At 39.4% G+C, this 21,267-nt stretch overlaps 1 protein-coding gene across 3 annotated transcripts in view; it reads left to right on the plus strand.

The window, feature by feature from the left end:
* The window catches only part of LOC139759962 (uncharacterized), a 73,448-nt gene that overhangs the window by 23,722 nt on the left and 28,459 nt on the right, over positions 1-21,267 (plus strand). For all 3 annotated transcript variants that reach the window (XM_071682668.1, XM_071682666.1, XM_071682667.1), the window contains exons 7-11: positions 4,018-4,186; positions 10,097-10,165; positions 12,689-12,790; positions 17,368-17,496; positions 19,047-19,142. In XM_071682668.1, the coding sequence (XP_071538769.1) occupies positions 4,018-4,186; positions 10,097-10,165; positions 12,689-12,790; positions 17,368-17,496; positions 19,047-19,142 (565 nt within the window). The remainder of the gene's footprint in view (positions 1-4,017; positions 4,187-10,096; positions 10,166-12,688; positions 12,791-17,367; positions 17,497-19,046; positions 19,143-21,267) is intronic.

Raw genomic sequence — 21,267 nt, forward strand, 5'->3', positions numbered from 1 at the left:
ACTGGGTTGACTGTGGACTGACTGCTGCAACCAGGATTATGAAAAAAGTTAAAGACTTTGTGAAATCAAACACAGATAGCCAATGTCATTAAACTTGAGCTTGATCCAAGATAATGAAATTAAGCAAGAAACTTGTTTAAGAAAGATGTAAAGATGAACTTTTATTGTATAAGAGTGCAGGATGATTGGAGCAAGATAGCTGAGAACATGGTTAATTCATACTACTTACTTAAATTTAAGAAGTATGGCAGTAGAGAATGTTCAAGAGATAGGGGCCCACAAGCGTAAAACTCCCTTTCAGCACAGTATGGTAAGATAATTACTTAGGGTTTTTATGCAAATTGCTTCCATGAAATTGATTGGTACATGTACTTTCTGTAACAGGAGTAGAATTTAGGGGGCTGGGATGTGTCAGGAATGCATTAATATTTTCATCGTAAACTATCTGGTTTGCTATGTATGGAATCACTGCACATGCATTTTTGCAAGGAAGTGTTCCCCTTCTACAGCTGGGGTGGCTGATATGGTTTGGGAATATCTTCAGGGTAAAGGCAGGGCTTAGTTTTAGGGCAAGAGTTAAGGAAGGGATGGTGCTTCCTTAGGGTTAGTGTTACTGCAAGAGCTAAGGAAGGGGTAGCACTTTTGCTAGAGAAGGAGCTATGGGAAAGTTTGAAAGTGTAAGAAAGTGAGTCCCAGATTCATGTGGATAAAGATGAAAGTGGATCACAAGAGGTGGTTGATTACTATTGCATATGCACCTTGAGTCAAGAAGACTTAGAGAGGCATGTATTTTTTAGAGCAGCTGAATGAGTGTGTTGGCACTTTTGTTGCAAGAAATTGGATATTTGTGATGTATGATATGAATGTAGAAGTGGATGAAAATGTGGCACTTAAAGATATTCAGTGGGGTATTCAGTGATGTAAATGGAATTGGTGAACAGCTTATGGAGTTACATGCTGAAAAAAGACTGGTTATTTGGAATAACTGGTTTAAAGAGTTGGATTTGCATATGTTTATGTGAGTATGAGTAAGTGTGTTGGGAAAATAGACACTGAAGGCCTAAGTTTTTTACTGTATTTCTAGCCATTTTCAAGGATACAGAGTTTTTAGACGAAAAGAGAAGAGGTGAAAGCCTTGCGTTAGACGAAATGTGGCATGAGAGCAGGAGTGGATGGTATTGCCATTGAATTTGTTAAGAAAGGGGAGGACTGCATTTTTGATTGGTTATTAAGGATTTTCAGTATGTGTATGAATCATGATGGAGGTGCAGAGGATTGGTGGAATGCCTGTATAGTGCTATCTTGTTAAGGCAAGGGGGATAAAGTTGAATGAATTGCAGAGGTGTAAGTTTGCTGAGTGTATTTGATAAGTTTTTGGGAGTGTGATTAGTGAGAGGATACTGGCATACTCATAGCAGCAGACTGTGGAGGAACAATGTAGTTACATAAGTGGTAGAGGATGTTTGGATCAGGTGTTTGCTTTTGTCAGTGGACTGGACCAGGGAAGAACTAACCAATTAACAACACAAACACCCCAGTTAAGAATTCAACTACTGCCCCTTCCATTTCAACTGCAGTGGTGAACTTCATCTTACACAAGGTTTTCACCAAACCACTTTCCATGACTATCTCATTTTACATACTTCCACATCTAAAACATCCCACATCTGTCACCTCTTTGAAAAACCCTTCAAAATACTCATTAATCTCCTCTTTACCTCATTTCTAACTGCTACCACTTTGCAATTTTTTCCTTTCACCAATGATCCCATTTGTTCTTGCATTTTCTCACACTATTATTGTCCTAAATTTTTTCTTTCTGAAGTTTGCTTATACTCTCACCTGAACTCTCATTTGCCCTCTTTTTCAGCACCTGCACCTTCCTCTTGACTTTCTGTTACTTTCACTTGTATACCGCCCAATAACTTGCACTCCTTCCCTGCAAGTAATGCTCATAAACCTCTCTTTTCTCTTTCTTTTACAGCTTAACTTCATCACCCCATCACTCGCTAACCTTTTTAATGTGCCCACGTCCCTTCCACCTTCTGCATGCCTCACATTCTCCCATGCATGTTTGCACTGCTTCTGATAAACCTCTCTTTCCTTACCAATTCTTCCAGCTCCATTTACTGTCACCATTTGCCATTCTACACTGAACTACAGACCAGTTTCCTAATGAATATGAGGTTTAAGATATTGAGAAAGTTAATCAGAAAGCAAATGGAGGACTTACTACAGAGAAGAAATTACCTAAGAGAGAGATAGCTATGTTTGAGATAAAAGGGAAAGTTACCTACCTATGAATACCTTCAAGATTTATCCAGAATGGCAGGGCTTGTGTGAAGTATTTTCCACATGTCTTACTTGAGGTATAACACTATTCTTTTTCAGCTGCCACTTGCATTACATAATTATCAATTCTTGGTTCATCTGGGAATGATTTTAGCCACACAATAAGTTTTCTTTTAAATGTTGCTGTAGTTTATGCATATCTTGACTGTCAGAAAGCATTTGACATAGTACTGCAGGGAGGCTGATTAAGAAGATGGAATACTGTGCATGGATAAGGGGGAGACCTCCAATGAACAGATTGTCATAGTGGAACAATGACATATGTCAAAGGAGCCTTCTTATGGTCAGAGGTCACAAGTGGAATGCTCTAGGGTCCTGTTTAGGGACTGCTGTTATTCTTGATCTATGTAAATGACTTGCCTGAAGGTATGGTACCTCAATATGTTTGCAGATGATGCATAAGTCATGATACAGGGCTGATGAAATTCAACCCAAGCAAATGTAAAGTAATGAGGTTAAGATAGACTGAAAGAAAGCCTCTGCAGAATTATTGTCTAGCAGGAAATAAACTTTAGGATTTTGTTTGTGAGAAGGACTTGAGAGTGATCATTGTCCCAAACCTCTCATCAGAGACCCACATCAGGAGAATAGTAAAGGAGACAGACTCTCTTCTGGCGAATATCAGAATAGTTTTCAAGTACTTGGTTAAAGAAATGATTAGCAAGCTGTTCATATTCTCCATAAAACCAAAATTAGAATGTTCTTAAGTTTGGTCACTACACCTAAAGAAGATATAATTTGTAAAGAAGGTGCAGAAAAGGGCAATAAAGATGGTACCAGAATTAAGAGAGCAAGGTTACTGGGAAAGGCTAAAGGCACATTTAGACACCCTATCCTGAGTTTTTGAGGAGGATAAGCACATGGTGCTTAGCTCCTTCATATTTTCCTTATAGGGGAGGGTTTCCAGCCCCCTGCTTCTACCCCCTTTTGTTGCCCTTTTATGACATGCAGGGAGTATGTGGGAAGTATTTTTTCTTCTCGGTCCTCAGGGATAGGTATTAGATAATCACAAAAACAGCAGAGCAAATGAATGGTACACTAGATGAAGGAGCTTGTGAGGTTGGGAGACCGTGATTAGGTCAGTGGGGCATGGCTGTGAATATGGAGTCTTTGATATTGGTGCAATATTCATAGATAGAGAGTAGGTGTGAGGAATTTTTTTCTTGCATCACTAATGTGTAAACAGTGAAAAAGCATGGAAAAATAATTATAGAGTATATATCTGCTCTTTCAGGTGGTGAAAAATGTAATACACTATCTTTCTGTCGGTATCTGTGATCCTTTTCCCACCTGGAATTCCCTCAAGATGGTGACCACAGTAATAGTTTCCATAACTAGTGAACACTATTTTAGATATTACAGAAGTAAAGTAGTTGGCTTCCTCCAGTAAGAAAAACTTTAATAAGAATTAATTTACAAGGGGTGGAGGAGCCTAAAAACAAGCAGAATGTGGATATGAAATGTAGGGAAGTTAGGAAGGATGAACTGGAAATTTTGAGGGATACTCTTTGATTTGAGGTTTGATAATGATCTTCATTGTTAGTATAGTTTGAGGACAACATACCAAATATAAGGAAGATGGGAGATTCATTATTTTTTTCAAGTGTTACATAATGGATGACTGAGGCCAGTGTGCAGATTTTTGATACAGAGTTATGTTCTCAGGAGTGAGACAAAAAATGCTGAAAAGGAAGCAGTGGAGGAAGATGATGATGGTAAGTCCTCAGAGGAGAAGGAGAATAAGGATGAACAGAATGTCAGCAAGAGTTTAGATGCTGGAGGGGACAGTGAAAATATAAAAGAAGAAAAGGAATCTCCAAAGAAAGATAAATCGGTAGGTTATGAAATTCTAATTTTTTCTTTTTTCTTTTTTTTGAAATAGCTAAAGGACATGGAGATGTTTCCATTTGATCTTATTTAAAGTTGCTTCTTGATTTGGAGTGTTATTGGTTTATTATACAAAATATTTCAAATATTTTTCACCAGGGCCTAATTTTCTTACTTTTTCATATGCTTGTGAGATCATTGTAGTCTGGTGCTTTCATTTGCCTTGCAAGGGGATGATCCAGGTATGAATCCTAGCACCTACGATGCTGGACACCATGCTTCTCAACAGTGACAAAAATTGGTTAGCCATTTTCATAGCCACCCACCTTAGTAGACTCGCTTTCAATGGCTTCACCTCCAAATCACTTCAAACTCTATAGTGGAGTTCCCCAAGTAGCAGCTCTTTCTTCAACCCTCTTTAGTGTTTTCTTTCTTGACCTCCCTTTACCTCTGGCAAACCACATCATGAAGGTCCTGTCATGTGCAGATGATTTCACAATCATCATAGCAACAACAAACATGCAGCATTACATAGTTGGGACAATGGCTCACCCAGAGCAGAATGTCCTCATCTCCACAGAAGGCTTCAATCATTCTTAGCCCCAGACAGACATGAATCCACTTCATATCCTCCTGTCACCTTGAATGGACAGTCACCCCTACTGAAATATAAACTAATCATTTTAGGCATCACATACAATACACAAATGACATTCACTTCCCATGCCAATAACATCAACACAAATTATGTGGCCTTGGACAAGAAAATGAATTCCTAGATATTCTTTACACTCAGCTCATTTGCTGCTCTTTAAACAGGGCCTCTTTTTCCTGACCTTCCATTCCTTCAAAAGCAAATACAATAAAGCCTTAAACCACACAAAATAGTATAAACAGAATGATCACTGGCTGCATAACAACTACAGATGCTCAACACTTACACAGTGAAACAAAAATCCTTCCAGTACAGTCCCACCTAAACATAGCAACTCTCAGTTTTGTGCAGCAGCAATAGGTCCCTCCCACCCAAACCATTCCATATCTAACTGCCAACTTTCGGGTAGAAATTAAGAGCTGATCCCTGCCTCACATTTCAGTAACCTTTACTCACAAATCCCCTGACCCTCAATATATATAATATATATAACACTGACAAAGCATTGAAATAACATGACAAACACCAAACATCTGCTTTCCCAATTCAGTCTTAAACACCTCACCCATCAGAAGCCACACTTCCCAGACAAATATGAGCCTCTCTTCCCCATGTCTGGTTGGCACATTACCCATCCCCACAATACTACAAACACCATTTCAACATATCCCAAGGTGCAACTACCACAATAAAGATACTGAACACTTACAACTAAATTGCTATGCTCTCTCCTTGCAAATGGATGCACACACATCACTACATATTGTGACTGTGGTTCAGACCAGTGGCTCTGGCTAGCTTTGTGAGTGCTGTAGATGCCTTATAAGGACAGAATTGAATCCTGGGGCAACAAGTGAGAAAGTAGTAAGTGTGCTTTATGAAAGCTATAAGAAGCAGTGAGGTGTTTTAATCAAGAGAGTAAGTAGAGAGGAGGATGAGGTGCTTCAGGTGAAGCTGGGTCTATGGCAGGGTTCGTTGATGTCACCTTGGATGTTCAATCTGTTTATGGATGGGGTGGTGAGGTATTAGGGGGGTGCAGGAAGGGCTACAGTCTGGCAGGGATGGAGATGGTTGGGAGCTGAGTTGGGTATTGTTTGCTGAGTGGTTGGGAGCTGAGTCAGGGTATTATTTGCTGAGGACTTTCTTATTGGGGCAGAATCGAGTGAGAAACTACAGAAATTTATTACTGAGTTTGGAAGGAGAAAGTTTAGACAAATATTAATAAAAGCAAGTTGAAAGCCTTGTGTAAGATGAAATGTGGTAAGGTGGCTAGTATTACAGTTGAAATTCTTAAGAAAGTGTGATTGTTGTTGACTGGTGCCTGATGAGTGGCATAATGCATATGTGATGCTGTTATATATAGGCAAGTAGAACAAATGTATGTTCAGACTACAGAGGTATAAGTTTGGGTGTTCCTGGTAAATTATATGTGAGTTAGGTGATTGAAAGGGTGAAGGCATGTACAGGGCATCAGACTGGGGAGGAACATTATGGTTTCAGAATTGGTAGAGGCTGTGTGGATCAGGCTTTTACTTGAAAGAATGTGTTTAAGGAATGCTTAGAGAAGTAAAAGGTTTTAGATATGGCATTTATCCCTGGGGATGAAGGAGAAAGAATACTTCCCACGTATTCCCTGCGTGTTGTAGAAGGCGACTAAAAGGGAAGGGAGTGAGGGGCTGGAAATCCTCCCCTCTTGTTTTTAGTTTTCCAAAAGAAGGAACAGGGGGGGCCAAGTGAGGATATTCCCTCAGAGGCTCAGTCTCAGTTCTTAATGCTACCTTGCTAATGCAGGAAATGGTGAATAGTATGAAAAACAAAATATATGGCATTCATGGATATGAAGAAAGCATATGAGAGAGTTATGGAAGGTCTTAGGACTGTATGGTGTGCAAGAAAACTACTAGAAGCAGTGAGAATTTTTTATCAAGGGTGTAAGACATTTGTATGAGTAGAAAGAGAGGGGTGTGAGTGTTTGCAAGTGAAGGTTGGTATGTGGTGTGGTGTGTGATATGGCTGTCTAATTTGCATAAGGATAGGGTTGTTAGGAAGGTAAATGTAAGAGTTGGACAGAGAGGCAAATATGCATTCTGTAGGAAGTGAGTCAGTTGTTGCTTGCTGATGACAGCACTGGTGGCTTTGAGTGAGAAACTGTAGAAGTTGGTGACTGAGTTTGGAAGGATGTGAGAAAGAATATAAGCAAGGTTACTAGGTTTAGTAGGGTAGAGGGTCAAATTAGTTGGGTGTGAATTTGAATGGAGAAAATCTTGGGGAAGTGAAGTGTTCTAGGTATTTGGGAGTGGACATGGTAGTGAAAGTGGAAGTGAATCATAAGATGGGTGAGGGATCATTGAAGAATATATGGAAAGAGAGGTCATTATCTGGGAGAGTGATAGTGGATATGTTCAAAGGTATAGTAGTCTCAGCAGTGTTGCTATAGATGAGGATGTGCAGAGTAGGGTGGGTGTATTGAAAGTTAAATGTTTTAGGATATGTGGTGTGAGATGGTTTGATCAAGAAATAATGAAAGGGTACAAGAGAGGTGATTTTATAAAAAAAAAATGAGTGTGGTTGAGAGAACTAAAGAGGGTGTACTGAAATGGTTTGGTTGCATGAAGAAAATGAGTGAGGAGAGATTGACAGAAAGGAAGTATGTCAGAAGTGGAGGGGTCAAGGAGAAGGGGAGACCAAATTGGAGATGGAAGGATGGAGTGAAAAAGATATGTGATCAGGACCTGAACATACAGGAGGATGAAAGGCATGCACAAAATAGAGTGAATTGGAAGTTTGTGATATATAGGGGTCAATGTGCTGCCAGTGGACTGAACCAGGACATGTGAAGCGGCTGGGTGAAAACTATAGAAAAGTCTTTGGGGGCCTGGTTGTAGATAGGGACTGTGGTTTCAGTGTATTGCACACGATAGCTCGAGATTGGTTATGAGTAAGTGTGGCCTTTCTTTGTGTGTTCTTGGCATTACCTTGTTAATGTGGGAAATGGCAGTCAAGTCTGAAAAAAGAATTGGTGCAGTACAATATATAGGGGTTGAACCAAGGCATAAGAAGCATTCAAGGGAAGCCACAAAATGGTCCAACATGAGTCTACCACTAGAGCTGTCATTTGAACACAGCAACTGACTCACCTTCATTTGGAATGTGGATATGGGTGAATGAGGCAGTTTTTCCGTATGTTCTATGTGCTGCCTTGCGAAGACTGAAAACAGCAAACAAGTATGAAAAAAGTGAACCTAAGACACTAATTAATTAGTGAATACATATATGTGTCATTTGGTGTGCCATCACAGTGGTGAGAATTCAGAATGATTGCAGAAGAACCATCATATTTTTTCAATGATTTTGCTGTGTATGTGTTACTTAAGGTTATCTTCTGCTGTACATACATACATTAAAAATCATGGCTAAGCAAATCAACATCACTGTCACCCTCTTTTCTAAGGAATTTTCTACAATCTCATCCAGTCAGCTGCTTTGCCACACTTCATCTTTCTCAAGGCTTTCACTACCACTCCTCTTTTCATCAGACCATTTGCTACCACTCTCACTCTTTGTTCCTTCACATCCAAGACATCCTACATCTGCCTCTCTAATGTCTTGTACATTCAGCAGTCTTTCAAAATACTTCTTTGGGTGTTACCGCTTCCCTGTGCTCTCTTCTCACTTATGCTCTGAATTGCTCTCGTTCTCTTCACACTATTCACCTCCTCCTTGAGTGCCTTCTAATTCCCCCTGAATTTTGCTGATATTCCCATACTCATCTTTCATTTCCTCCTTTTTTCAGCCCCTGCAAAAGAGAGAATGAATGTTCCAGTACAGAGGTGTTAGTTTCTTGAGTATACCTGGTAAGTTGTATGGCAGAGTAGTGTGGTTAAGAGGCTGGGGCAGGCACAGACCATCAGATATATAATTACTTGGTGTTACCCAAGACCTTTTTAAGGCTCCTGCTGCTCAAGGCTGTGGAGTGAGAAGTTCTTTGACAAGATTCCTTTCAGTGATACAACCTTGCTAAAAGTGACTTTTCACTCTGTATAACCTCAAGTAGCTGGAGTATTGAAACACTGTAGAAAACATATGATAGGTGTTAATGAAGTTGCTTTGTCAAGGGTTCTGTGAATATCTGGTGTAGGAGGAAAGCTGTAAGAATTAATGTGGAATTTATATTGAGAGAGTAAGATGTGTGTGAGGAGGAAGAAAGGATGGTGAGTGGTTACCTTAGGTGAAGGTGGGTTTGCATCAAGGTTGAGTAATGTCTGTAGCTGTTCCAATGTTAGGGTTTTGGAGTTAGGGTTTGGTCTGCAGGCATATGGGGTAGAGATTTATGAAGGTGAGTCAGTTGCTGTGTTCAAATGACAGCTCTAGTGGTAGACTCATGTTGGAAATGGCTGAAGCTGTTGTCTGGGTGAGTGTGTGAAAGGAGGAAGTTGAGAGTTGATGTGAATAACAGTAAGATAATGAGGTTCAGCAGAGGAGAAAGGCATGTCAGTATGATTAGAGTGAACCTGGAGGAAGTAGCATGTTTGGAATACCTGTAAGTGAACATAGCAGTGGACGGAACTATGGGAGCTGAACAGCACCATAAGGCAGATGAGGAGGCAAAGATCATGGGTGAGATGGGGAGTGTGTGGAAAGAGAGATCTCTTTCTGTGTGGGTAGAGATGGGAATGTTTGATTATATAGCAGTCCTTACAGTTTCATAAGGATAAGAGGTATCGGGCCTGGTTATGGATGGGGGGTTTTGGTTTTGGTGCTTTGTGCATGACAACTAAAGTTTGGATATGAGTGAATGAGTATGTTCCTTGTTCTTGGCACTTCTTTGCTAATGCATAAACATGCAGCAAGTATGAAAAGAGATTATTTCATTGAAGGGGTAGGTAATGGTCTGCATGATGTTTATGTAGACATTTGATTAAGGTATTTTGTTTCTGCTTTGATTTACTGTAAGTGTTCAGAGCTTAATCAGTCACATATTCAGGTATGTTTTAGGCCAAAATGCATGGCTATTCAAGAAAACAAATAATCCTTACACAGTTAATGAAGGTTTGACTGTAATTTCTGATTGCCTTTCCTCCTTGTGACTTTAGTTTGGTTCTGTTGATTATTAGTTGGAGAAATGCCACTTTTTTCCTAACCATGTGAATGTTTCATCAGGATTCATCATGAAACACTGTAGATAGGTACCTTTCAGTGCACTAGCAACATATGCTACAGGTCAGTTAGAAGGCAACTCATCCAAAACCATTTTATTTACAGAAATATTCAGCTCCCACAGAAGCACTAAAATGTCACGTGTGCAACTTCACGCAATTTAATTCTGCTAAAGTAAGTAGAGTTGTTTATTTTGTCACCTATGATAGAGGTAATATAGGAACTCATTATGGTGCTAATAGCACTTAGAAATCTTGTAAGCAAAAGCTAGATGATCAAACTTACCTGCTGAGTACTACATAACTTAGTCAAGAGGTGTGTGAACAAACTACTCTCAAGTAGGTGGGGAATTTATAAGTTTGATTAAGGGAACTAAAATTGTGCTTTGAGTAGTGTTGAGTCTAAGAATTGAAAGACAAGATTTAACAAAGGGAACTAAACTTGTGCTTTAAGGAAAGTGTTGAGTCTGAGAATTGAAAGACTAGATATAACAAGATAAGCTTTCTCAGAAAAAATATTGTGTAGAAGGAAGTTTGAAAAACAGCAGGCCCAAATGTATAAGCAGTACTCCGTGTGGGGATAGGTCAACCATGTGTATTTCTTTGGGGTGAATTCTGTTGAGTTTAGAAATGCCTTTATCCCAAGTGTGGGAGCAGTACATATGGAAATATGGGTCAGTCCTTTGTGGAGTTTAATGTCAGCAATGTCTGTTCCTGGCACTACCTTACTGATGTGGGAAATAGCAAACATAAATGAAAAAAAAGTATTATTGCCATGTATTACATAATGAGGAAAACAGTTTAAGATCCATCTTCTACAACCACATCTGATGGGATTAGCAGGTTGACTAGTATTCTTTTCCTTCCTTAAGCTATGGAGTTTTATTGGTGGAGTTGAGTAAGTTGTTTGCTGATGACATTGTACTGGGGACAGATTTAAGTGAGAAAGCTGGTGTGTGAGATAGGGGATTATTGAGAGCCGAAGTTTGGGAGGCTGTTAGATATAGGAGTGAAATGACACAGGTTATGTTGAGTGTGAGTTTGATTGGAGAGAACTTGGAGGAAGTGGAGTGTCTTAGATACTCTAGCTGGAAATGGACATGTCATTGAATGGATAGATCGGAGCTGAAGTAAACCATAAGGTGGGTGAGGGGGCAAAGGTCCAGGATGCATTGAGGAATATATAGAAAGAGAGGTTACTGTATATAAGTGCAAAGATGGGTTTTGTTGTATGAGTATGAGGTATGGGCTGAGACAAAAATGTGAAGAAGAGAGTGGATTTGTTGAAAAGGAAAAAACTGAGGACAATAAGTGGTGGGAGGGGGAGAGGTTTCTTAAGTTTTGCAATTCTCCCCATCTCTTACCACAAGAATTTTTTCTTGTAGACATCTCAGGCTAGATTCAGGAGCCTAACACGGAAGCTGTGGATTTTGAAATTTACACATTGATTTTTTTTGTTTTAACAATATTAGGTTTAGATAGGGGTAATAACAGATGATTCACATAATATTCATGTCAGCATTTAAAGACAGGTTGAGGAAATAGATCACAGATTCTCTTCATCAGAAAACATAGTACCAGTTCATTTTTGCTTGCCACATACTTTACTGAACCTTTGACCTCTGAGTATGTCGTATGATTAGAATGTAAATCCCAGTGCTTTCTTTAAATATACTGTCAAGCTCTTGATGATTTTTAACTTTCTTCTTTTGTATTGTCATGGATATACCTTTTTACAATATTTGATGTGTTTGTCTCCTGTATCTAGAGTAGTAATGTGGCTGATGTATTGGTATCATAAGTATCAGCCACTTTTGGCAATACGTCAGTCTTGCTAAAGTTTTGGTAATGCTGCTTATATTATGTAAAAATAATGAGTGAGTGTGAAATTTTAGCAAAGTATTTGAGGGATTATTTTTTTCTATGTATCATTCTTAGTGTTGCTGTGCTTTATATATATAAAACCATACATACAATTAATTTCATCAGTGTACCATTGCTCGTATAAAAATGGATATGAAGTTCAAGGCACATACTTGAAAGTAATGTATTAAACTTTTTTATTCAGATTCTTAACACTTTTATTTCTTTATGCATGAAAATGATGCAACTAGTCTAAATGTTTTTATTGATGTGTTGTGGGTTTAGTTTGTTCAAAGTTTTATGATAAGTATAAAAGATGTCAAATTTGAAACTAATTTACCTTAAGGAGAAAAATTAAAAAGACTGTTTGGCTTGTTTATCCATATTGCTATTCATGACTATGTTTGGCTTGTTTATCTCCATATTGCTATTCAGACTACAGAAGCCCATATGTTTTAATCAATTTATGAACTGTATCATATTTCACTTTCATGGCTGAAGATAGTCAAAGTATGGCATCTTTGCAATTATGCTTTTTTACATGCCCTTACTAAACATAGCTTAGTCTGATGAAAATTGAATAATAAGATTATGACATAACCACATTAGAAATAAGCAAAAACATAACAGGATGCAAATTTAGAAGATTTTCTATTTTTCAGTTGTATCAGTACAGTGTGATCACTAAATTATGATATTGTTATCAGCTAAAATTTTGATGGTACTTCTCTAATGTAGAGTTCAATGGATATTTCTGGAAAAGATTGATTTATGTATTATTTCAGCTTTTGCTTTGATAATTCTACATTCTCATGATTTTCTTATTTCTTTATAGGGTTTCAGGAATCATCTAGAGAGTACTAATCATGAGAAAATGGAACAAGCCTTTCATACCAAGGGTGCTGCAATCCTCCACTTTTTAAGGTCCCAGTCCAAGGTAACTGCCATTTTTATAGATATATTATGAGGAAATGGTTTGGTCACATGGAGAGAATGAGTGAGGAAAGATTGACAAAGAGGATATATATGTCAGAGGTGGAGGGAACAAGGAGAAGTGGAAGACCAAATTGGAGGTGGAAAGATGGAGTAAAAAAGATTTTGAGTGATCGGGGCCTGAACATGCAGAGGGGTGAAAGGTGTGCAAGGAATAGAGTGAATTGGAACAATGTGGTATACTGGGGTTGATGTGCTGTCAATGGATTGAACCAGGGCATGTGAAGCGTCTGGGGTAAACCATGGAAAGTTTTGTGGGGCCTGGATGTGGATAGGGAGCTGTGGTTTCGGTGCATTATACATGACAGCTAGAGACTGAGTGTGAACGAATGTGGCCTTTGTTCTCTTTTCCTAGCGCTACCTCGTGCACATTCGGGGGGATGGGGTTGTCATTATGTGTCATTATGTGTGGCAGGGTGGCAACAGGAATGAATAAGGGCAGACAGTATGAATTATGTACATGTGTATATATGTATATGTCTGTGTGTGTATATATATATATATATGTATACATTGAGATGTATAGGTATGTATATGTGCTGTGTGTGGACGTGTATGTATATACATGTGTATGTGGGTGGGTTGGGCCATTCTTTCGTCTGTTTCCTTGCGCTACCTCGCTAACACGGGAGACAGCGACAAAGTATGATAAATAAAAATATAGATATAATTATGAGGAAAGTATGATTGGCTGTTAGGCTGCTTAATTATTTGCTTGAAAATTCATTTCCTTTCTATCTCTGGCACTTGTTCCAACTGGAACTCCCTCAAGGGGATACCCATGGTAATAGAGTCTCCATTGCTAGAGAACTCTAGTACTGCTTCTTAGTCTTTAGTGTCTTACCTTTAACAGGCCATTGGCAGAGGACAACTCTAGTACAGTGTTTGCAGAGACTCCTACCTAATGTTTCTACTGACTACTTCTTCCTAATGCTCCTGCCTCCTTCTTATACCGAATGTTTCTACTTAATACTCTTGCCTTAATTTTCCTACCTACCCCTTCTATCTACTGCTCTTATCATTTTGCCAAAGGGCAGGGCGGGTGCATCATGGTCACTGCAGAAAAATCAATAGTTATGAAGAATGAAGTGTGTGAGTTCATTGTCAAGTATTATGTGTGACAAGTAGAGATTGTATGTTTGTGGACAGAATGCCAGTAGTCCACATGTGGGTGAGGCAGAAAGAAAACAACTACCTAGATCATAGGAGTGTGACTTGACGACCATTGAAGTGGTGGCTCACTATGCAGCCGTGACGTCACTAACCCTCCCAATACCCTGGGGGGTAGTACTGGTAATATACCTCCATGGGTGTTGGCTTCCTACTAGCTCCTACCTACTTGTTGCATTCATTTCATTTCTTAATTCTTGAAAATCTACAGATGTAATGTAATGCATTCCTTTGGGATGGGCTATAAATGTTGATTTACATTTTAGGTTACATGTCTTTTGTTTTAATAAAAGAATCATAATCTTATGTTTTTGGTTGCCAGATGTTGTAATTGTCTTAATTGTTCCTTGGAAAAATTCCCCTGCCAACTTTTTGTGTAGAAATTGAAACCTCAGCATCCTTGGAAAGGGCTTTGGAGCTTGGTTTTAGATAGGGAGGGTCTGGTTTTGGCACATTGTGCATTAAAGGCAGAGTCAGTGTGAGCAATTTAGGCTATTCTTCATTTGTACATGGTACTACTTTGCAATGCAGGAGATGCCAGACAAGTATGAAAATGGGAGGGGCTTATGAAAGCAGTGCTTGCATGTGAGAGAGAAGTGTGTGGTAATTGGGAGATGGGCAGGTGAAAAAGACTAGTGAGTGGTTGGTGTTTGGACGATAAGTTACTAGTGAAAGAGAAAAAAGTTGAGTTGCAAATGAAAAGTAGAGAGGTGTATGGGCATTGCATAACAGTTAAGGAGTGCAGTGAGTGGAGATGTATTAGAGACAATGACAGGAGGTTGAGAAGTGTGCAGGGGCTGTAGAAGAGTACAAATGAGAGTTTGGGTGAAGAAGTGTCAGTAGACTTTGGTGAGCAAAGAGAAAAATGTTTTGGAAGGAGTTTATTATTGTGACAAAACAAGAGAACAAATAGGAACATCAGTAAAGGGGGCAAATGGAGAAGTGGTAATAGGCAGAATCGAGGTGATGAGGAGATGTAATGAATGTTTTGCAAGATTGTTGAATGTCTTTAGTGATATTGTGACAGTATGGTGTACAATGTGGAGGTATGCAGAGTTGGAAAGTCAAGGCAAGTGGTTTGTGAAAAGAAAAGAGGCAATAAAAATCTAGCTTAAGATGAAGTGTGGTAAGGCAGATGGAATTGATGGTATTGAATTTGAATTTCTTGTGGAAGGTGTCATGTTGTTTACTGGTTAGTTTGGGTTTTTAGTTTGTGCATGGATTATGATAAAGTACCTTAGGATTGGCAGAATGCATGTATATTGCCATTATATAAAGGTAACAGGGACAGAGGTGAATGTTTGAATTACAGAGATATAAGTTTGTTGAGTGTAAATGGTAAGTTGTATGGAAGAGTGGATTGTGGTGATTGGGTAGTATGCACTGAGCATCAGACTGGGAAGGAACAGTATGGCTTCAGGTGTGGCAGAGGATATGTGGATTAGATGTTTGCTTTGAACAATGTATATTAAAAGTCCCAAGAAAAACGGAAGGATACGTGTGGCATTTATGGATCTGGAGAAAGCATCTGATAGGCTTGATAGAGATGATTTGTGGAAAGTGCTACAGATCTGTTGTGTAGGAGGAAAGCAGTAAGGAGTTTTTATCAAGAGTATGGCATGTGTGCAAGTAGATAGTAGAGAGGAGGATGGATGGTTACAAGTGAAAAAGGGCCTATAGTAGGGCTCTATGGTCATCGTGGCTGTTTAATTTCTTTATAGATGGGGTGGTGAGGTAGGTAGATGCGACTCTTGGTGAGAAGGGCAGGTATGGAGATACCTTATAGTTGATATGGCAGGGATTGGAACCTAAGGTAAGTCATAGAATGGGTGAGGAAGCAAAGATTTTGGGAGCATTGCAGAATGTGTGGAAAGAAAGGTCACTCTTCAGGAGGACAAAAATAGGTATGTTCGAAGATATAGTAGTCCAGACAATGTTTTATGAATGCGAGGCATAGGCTGTTGATGAGAATGAATGGAAGAGGGTGAATGTGTTGGAAATAAAAATTTTGAGGACAATATGTGGTGTGAAGATGGTAGATCGAGTAAGTAATGATATGGTAAGAGGACAGTATGTGGTGTGAGGAGGGTTGATCGAATAAGCAATGATAGGATAAGAGAGAGAGGTGATAATAAGGAGAGTATGGTTGAGAGAGCTGAATAGTGTGCACTGAAGTAGTTTGGACATTTGGAGAGAATGAGTGAGAAGTTTATATATATGCTCATCTGTATATCTGATGCCTCCTCCTTCTGGGAACTCTCAGAAAGGGGTGGCCACAGCAAAAACCTCCATGACTGGTGAACTCCAGTGCTACATCTTAGCCTTTAATGCATCACCTTTAACAGGCCACTGGCAGAAGACAACTCTAGTGCAGCATTTAGCCTTTAATGCATCACCTTTAACAGGCCACTGGCAGAAGACAACTCTAGTGCAGCATTTCCAGAGGCTCCTACCTAGTGTTCCTACCGACTGCTTTTACCTAATGTTCTAATCTTCTTCCTAATGTTCTTACCTACTAATTCTACCTAATGCTCCTGCTTAATGTTCTTACCTACTACTTCTATCTATTGCTGTTACCATTTTGACAAAAGGCAGGGCTAATGCATAATGCTTTTTGCAAGAAAATCTAGAAATGGAAAATGAGTTGAGTTAGCTGTCAAGTGTTAAAAGGAGAGATAGTATGTTTGTGGAGAGAATGCCAATGGTCTACATGTAGGTGAGGCAAAAGAAGACAGCTACCTGGGTCATTGGGTCATTAGAGTGCAACTTTCAATCACTGAAGTGCTGGCTCACAACACAGCCATCACCTGATACCCAGGCAAGTAGTACTGGTAATATGCCTCCCATGCTGATGACTGCTTAGCAACTACTTACAAAGGATGTTTATGTCAGTTGGAGGGAACAAGGAAAAGAGGGAGACCAAATTGGAAATGGAATTATTAAATTCATAAGATTTTAAGAGCTTGGGGCCTGAATATCTTGGAGGGCGAAAGGCATGCACAGGATAGTGAATTGGAGTGATTTGGTATACTAGGGGTGACATGCTGTCAGTGGACTGAACTAGTGCATATGAAGCAGCTAGAGAAAACTAAAGAAAAGTCTGTGGGGCTGTGTTGTGGATAGAGAACTTACGTTATGGTGTATTACACAGCTAGAGAATGTATGTGAATGAATGAGTCCATTTCTTCTTTTCCTGGCACTGCATAGAAGATGGCAAACAAGTATGAAAGAATTTAAGTTCATGATTTCAGATATTTTTGTGAGCATGCTTTTATATAACAAAATGATATGACATACATTATTGACAGAAATTGCTGTTTTTTGTGAAACTGTTTTTCCTCTCAAATTTAGTTAGCGGCCCAGCGGGACATAGTGAAATCAAAGAAGATGGGTTCAACTGGACGGATTACAATGTGTTCTAAGTGTCAGTGTCCCATCAGAGGAGGCCTTACTGCACACAGAAAAACTAGGGAACACTTTGTAAGTAAAGAACTTGACATAAGATTGTTTATCAATAACATTTTTCGTCTTTAACAGAAACTAGATAATTATGAATCCTGACTTAGCAGGGAGTGGATTTTTCATGTTATTGCAAAACTTTGTTATAACATCGGCTGAAATGGAATTGTTTATTTACAATCTGCAGGCTGTGAATAGATAAGAAGCTTTGTACATTATGAGAGTAATATTGCTAATAATGAGGGTAGGATGAATAGCTGGGTCGACTGTGGACTGACTGCTGCAGTCAGAATTTGAGCCAATGTGCTTGACCCCAGGTAGCCCGTGAATGCCGCATGGTCTGTGACACTACACACTATATCATGGAGGTCTATTTACTCTGTGCCTTTTTTTTTTAATGCATACTTTGTTTTCATATTGGCACTCTTCATATTGGTACAGTGGAGTTCCAGTAATTGACAAATTTGTGGGTGTCTTTATTGTACCATCTTTTGAGATTTTGAGGTCAGTTTTACATAATTCTCGACTGACCAGTGGCAGCCATGGCAAATGAATGTGTGGATCAGCTCAATTGGTGGGTGTAAATGATCTTGATTAATTTATTTTATGAATTGGAGTTATCACTAGATTCTCAATGGAAAACAGACCTTGCAGTGATTTAGTAAATTGCCTTCATCCTTCTCTAGTATCTGAGGAAAAAAGACTCCTTGCCTCCCCACCAGTATTCAAGGAGCAGTGTTCCTCATTTTCCCCACCAGTGTCTGAGGAACAGGGCTGTTTGCCTCCCATGCCAGTAACCAAGGAGCAGGGCTCTTTGCCTCCCCCACCAGTACCTGAGGAACAAGGCTTCATATTTCTCTTCTTGTAGCTGAAGAACAAGGCTCCTTAACTTCCTCGCCAGTTTTGAAGAACTGTGGTCCTTGCATCCCCAGCCAGTATTTGAGGAGCAAGGCTTTTTGCCTCCCCCACCAGTATCTAAGGAACAGGAGTCTTCGACTCCCCCATTAATACTCAAGGAACAAGCTTCTTGTCTCCCTCACCAGTACCTGAAGATCAAGTCTTCATGCTTCCCTCACCCATATGAGTGGAACAAGGCTTCTTGCCTCTCATACCAGTACTTGAACACTGCTTTTTTCCTCCCCCAACAGAGCCTGAGGCTCCTTACTTTCCCCACCAGTACATGAGGAACAAGGTTCCTTGCTTCCTTCCTTTATGATTTGGTAATGATGTGCTGTAAGGATCTGGATGTCATGAACAATGGTTCTGTGTAAACAGAGTCATTACATGCCACTTATATCATGTATGTTTAACCCTTTTTGTTTTTTTCCTTTATTGTGTACATTTACTGTATTTGTTGATATATTATGTGTGATGTTTAGCATTTGTTACTGCAATTTGGAACATATTATTTATATTTATGTACTCTAACCTAACTAATTGTGCCCATTTAAGTTGATTAAACTAGGATTCGAGATTTGATGATTCATGGGGGTTTTGGTAACTAATGTGCAAGTTATGGCTACTCCTATCTGAAGATTTTCTGATTAGTGAGCATTAAATTTTTGTTTCAGCTGGTCAGTAACTACACGAAATGTGTGCCCTGTCAGATGAAATTTGATACGAGAGTTGATTTGGAAAAACATCGCCTTACATATCCGCATCTTAAGGTAATGAAAATCATAACTGGATGATACCTTCATGTGCATTGAATTGGGGGATCATATGTTGAATTGCATGATGCCTTCTGAATTTATTTATGTGAACTCAGTGGAGGGAGCATGTGTTTCTTTGCATTTGCAAATGATTTGAATTACTTAGTCTTTTTTATTAACTGTTAATGTCATTAGGGGCTGTAGTTTCAGTTCATTACACATGAGAGCTGAGAATGGATGAAAGTGAATCATACCTTGGACTTTGTCTATTCCTGGCAGTACCTCGCTAGTGCTGGAAAAAGCAAGCAGGTATTTGTATGTTTGTGTAAGTACAGTCACAGTATTGAAGGATGATTGAAACCCTTTGTAGACAAGTAGGTCCTAATTTCTGATAACACAATACAATACATGGAAACACACAATACAACAACACATGAGGACAAAAGCTGATCCAAACCAAAGACTTGTAGGTATTAAGAAATGCCGCAAGTCACTGGCTAACTGAATTATTATGCACCTATTGGACGTAACACAATCATTGCCAGATGCCGCTAATTAGCTGACATGATGTATTATAAAGTAAGAGGTAGAGTAATGATATTGTTATACACATATGGGGTTACACAATTACAATCTCCCACAGTATGAGAGAAAAATTTTTTATGATGACTACAACATCTAAAACACACACTTGGTTTTGATTCTGTCACTTTTATGTTTCATTATTATGATGTAAGTAATTTTGTGACTTGTTCAGATAGATATGTAGGTAGATTTTGCTTTTTGTGATACAACTATGCATGGCTGAGAGGAGAGAAAGCAGGGTGAAGAGAATATAGGAGATAGTACATGAGCCATCCTGCTAGGTAGTAAGAGACTAGGTAGAAGGCGACTAAAGGGGACGGGAGCGGGGGTCTAGAAACCCTCCCCTCCTTGTATTTCAACTTTCTAAACAGGGAAACAGAAGAAGGAGTCACACGGGGAGTGCTCATCCTCCTCAAAGGCTCAGATTGGGGTGTCTAAATGTGTGTGGATGTAACCAAGATGAGAAAAAGGAGAGATAGGTAGTATGTTTGAGGAAAGGAACTTGGATGTTTTGGTTCTGAGTGAAACGAAGCTCAAGGGTAAAAAGGAAGAGTGGTTTGGGAATGTCTTGGGAGTAAAGTCAGGGGTTAGTGAGAGGACAAGAGCAAGGGAAGGAGTAGCACTACTTCTGAAACAGGAGTGGTGGGAATATGTGATAGAGTGTAAGAAAGTAAACTCTCGATTGATATGGGTAAAACTGAAAGCGGATGGAGAGAGATGGGTGATTATATTGGTGCATATGCACCTGGGCATGAGAAGAAAGATCATGAGAGGCAAGTGTTTTGGGAGTGGCTGAGTGAGTGTGTTAGCAGTTTTGATGCACGAGACTGGGTTATAGTGATGGGTGATTTGAATGCAAAGGTGAGTAATGTGGCAGTTGAGGGAATAATTGGTGTGCATGGGTTGTTCAGTGTTGTAAATGGAAATGGTAAAGAGCTTTTAGACTTATGTGCTGAAAAAGTACTGATGATTGGGAATACCTGGTTTAAAAAGAGATACACATAAGTATATGTATGTAAGTAGGAGAGATGGCCAGAGAGCATTATTGGATTACTTGTTAATTGATAGGTGCGCAAAAGCGAGACTTTTGGATGTTAATGTGCTGAGAGGTGCAACTGGAGGGATGTCTGATCATTATCTTGTGGAGGAAAAGGTGAAGATTTGTAGAGGTTTTCAGAAAGGAAGAATGTTGGGGTGAAGAGAGTGGTGAGAGTAAGTGAGCTTGGGAAGGAGACTTGTGTGAGGAAGTACCAGGAGAGAGTGAGTGCAGAATGGAAAAATGTGAGAACAAAGGACATAAGGGGAGTGGGGGAGGAATGGGATGTATTTAGGGAAGCGGTGATGGCTTGTGCAAAAGATGCTTGTGGCATGAGAAGTGTGGGAGGTGGGCAGATTAGAAAGGGTAGGTAGTGGTGGGATGAAGAAGTAAGATTATTATTGAAAGAGAAGAGCGAGGCATTTGGACGATTTTTGCAGGGAAATAATGCAAATGAGTGGGAGATGTATGAAAGAAAGAGGTAGGAGGTCAAGAGAAAGGTACAAGAGGGCAAATGAG

The sequence above is a fragment of the Panulirus ornatus genome, chromosome 34 (genome assembly GCF_036320965.1).
Source record: "Panulirus ornatus isolate Po-2019 chromosome 34, ASM3632096v1, whole genome shotgun sequence".
In the NCBI taxonomy this organism is placed as follows: Eukaryota; Metazoa; Arthropoda; class Malacostraca; order Decapoda; family Palinuridae; genus Panulirus; species Panulirus ornatus.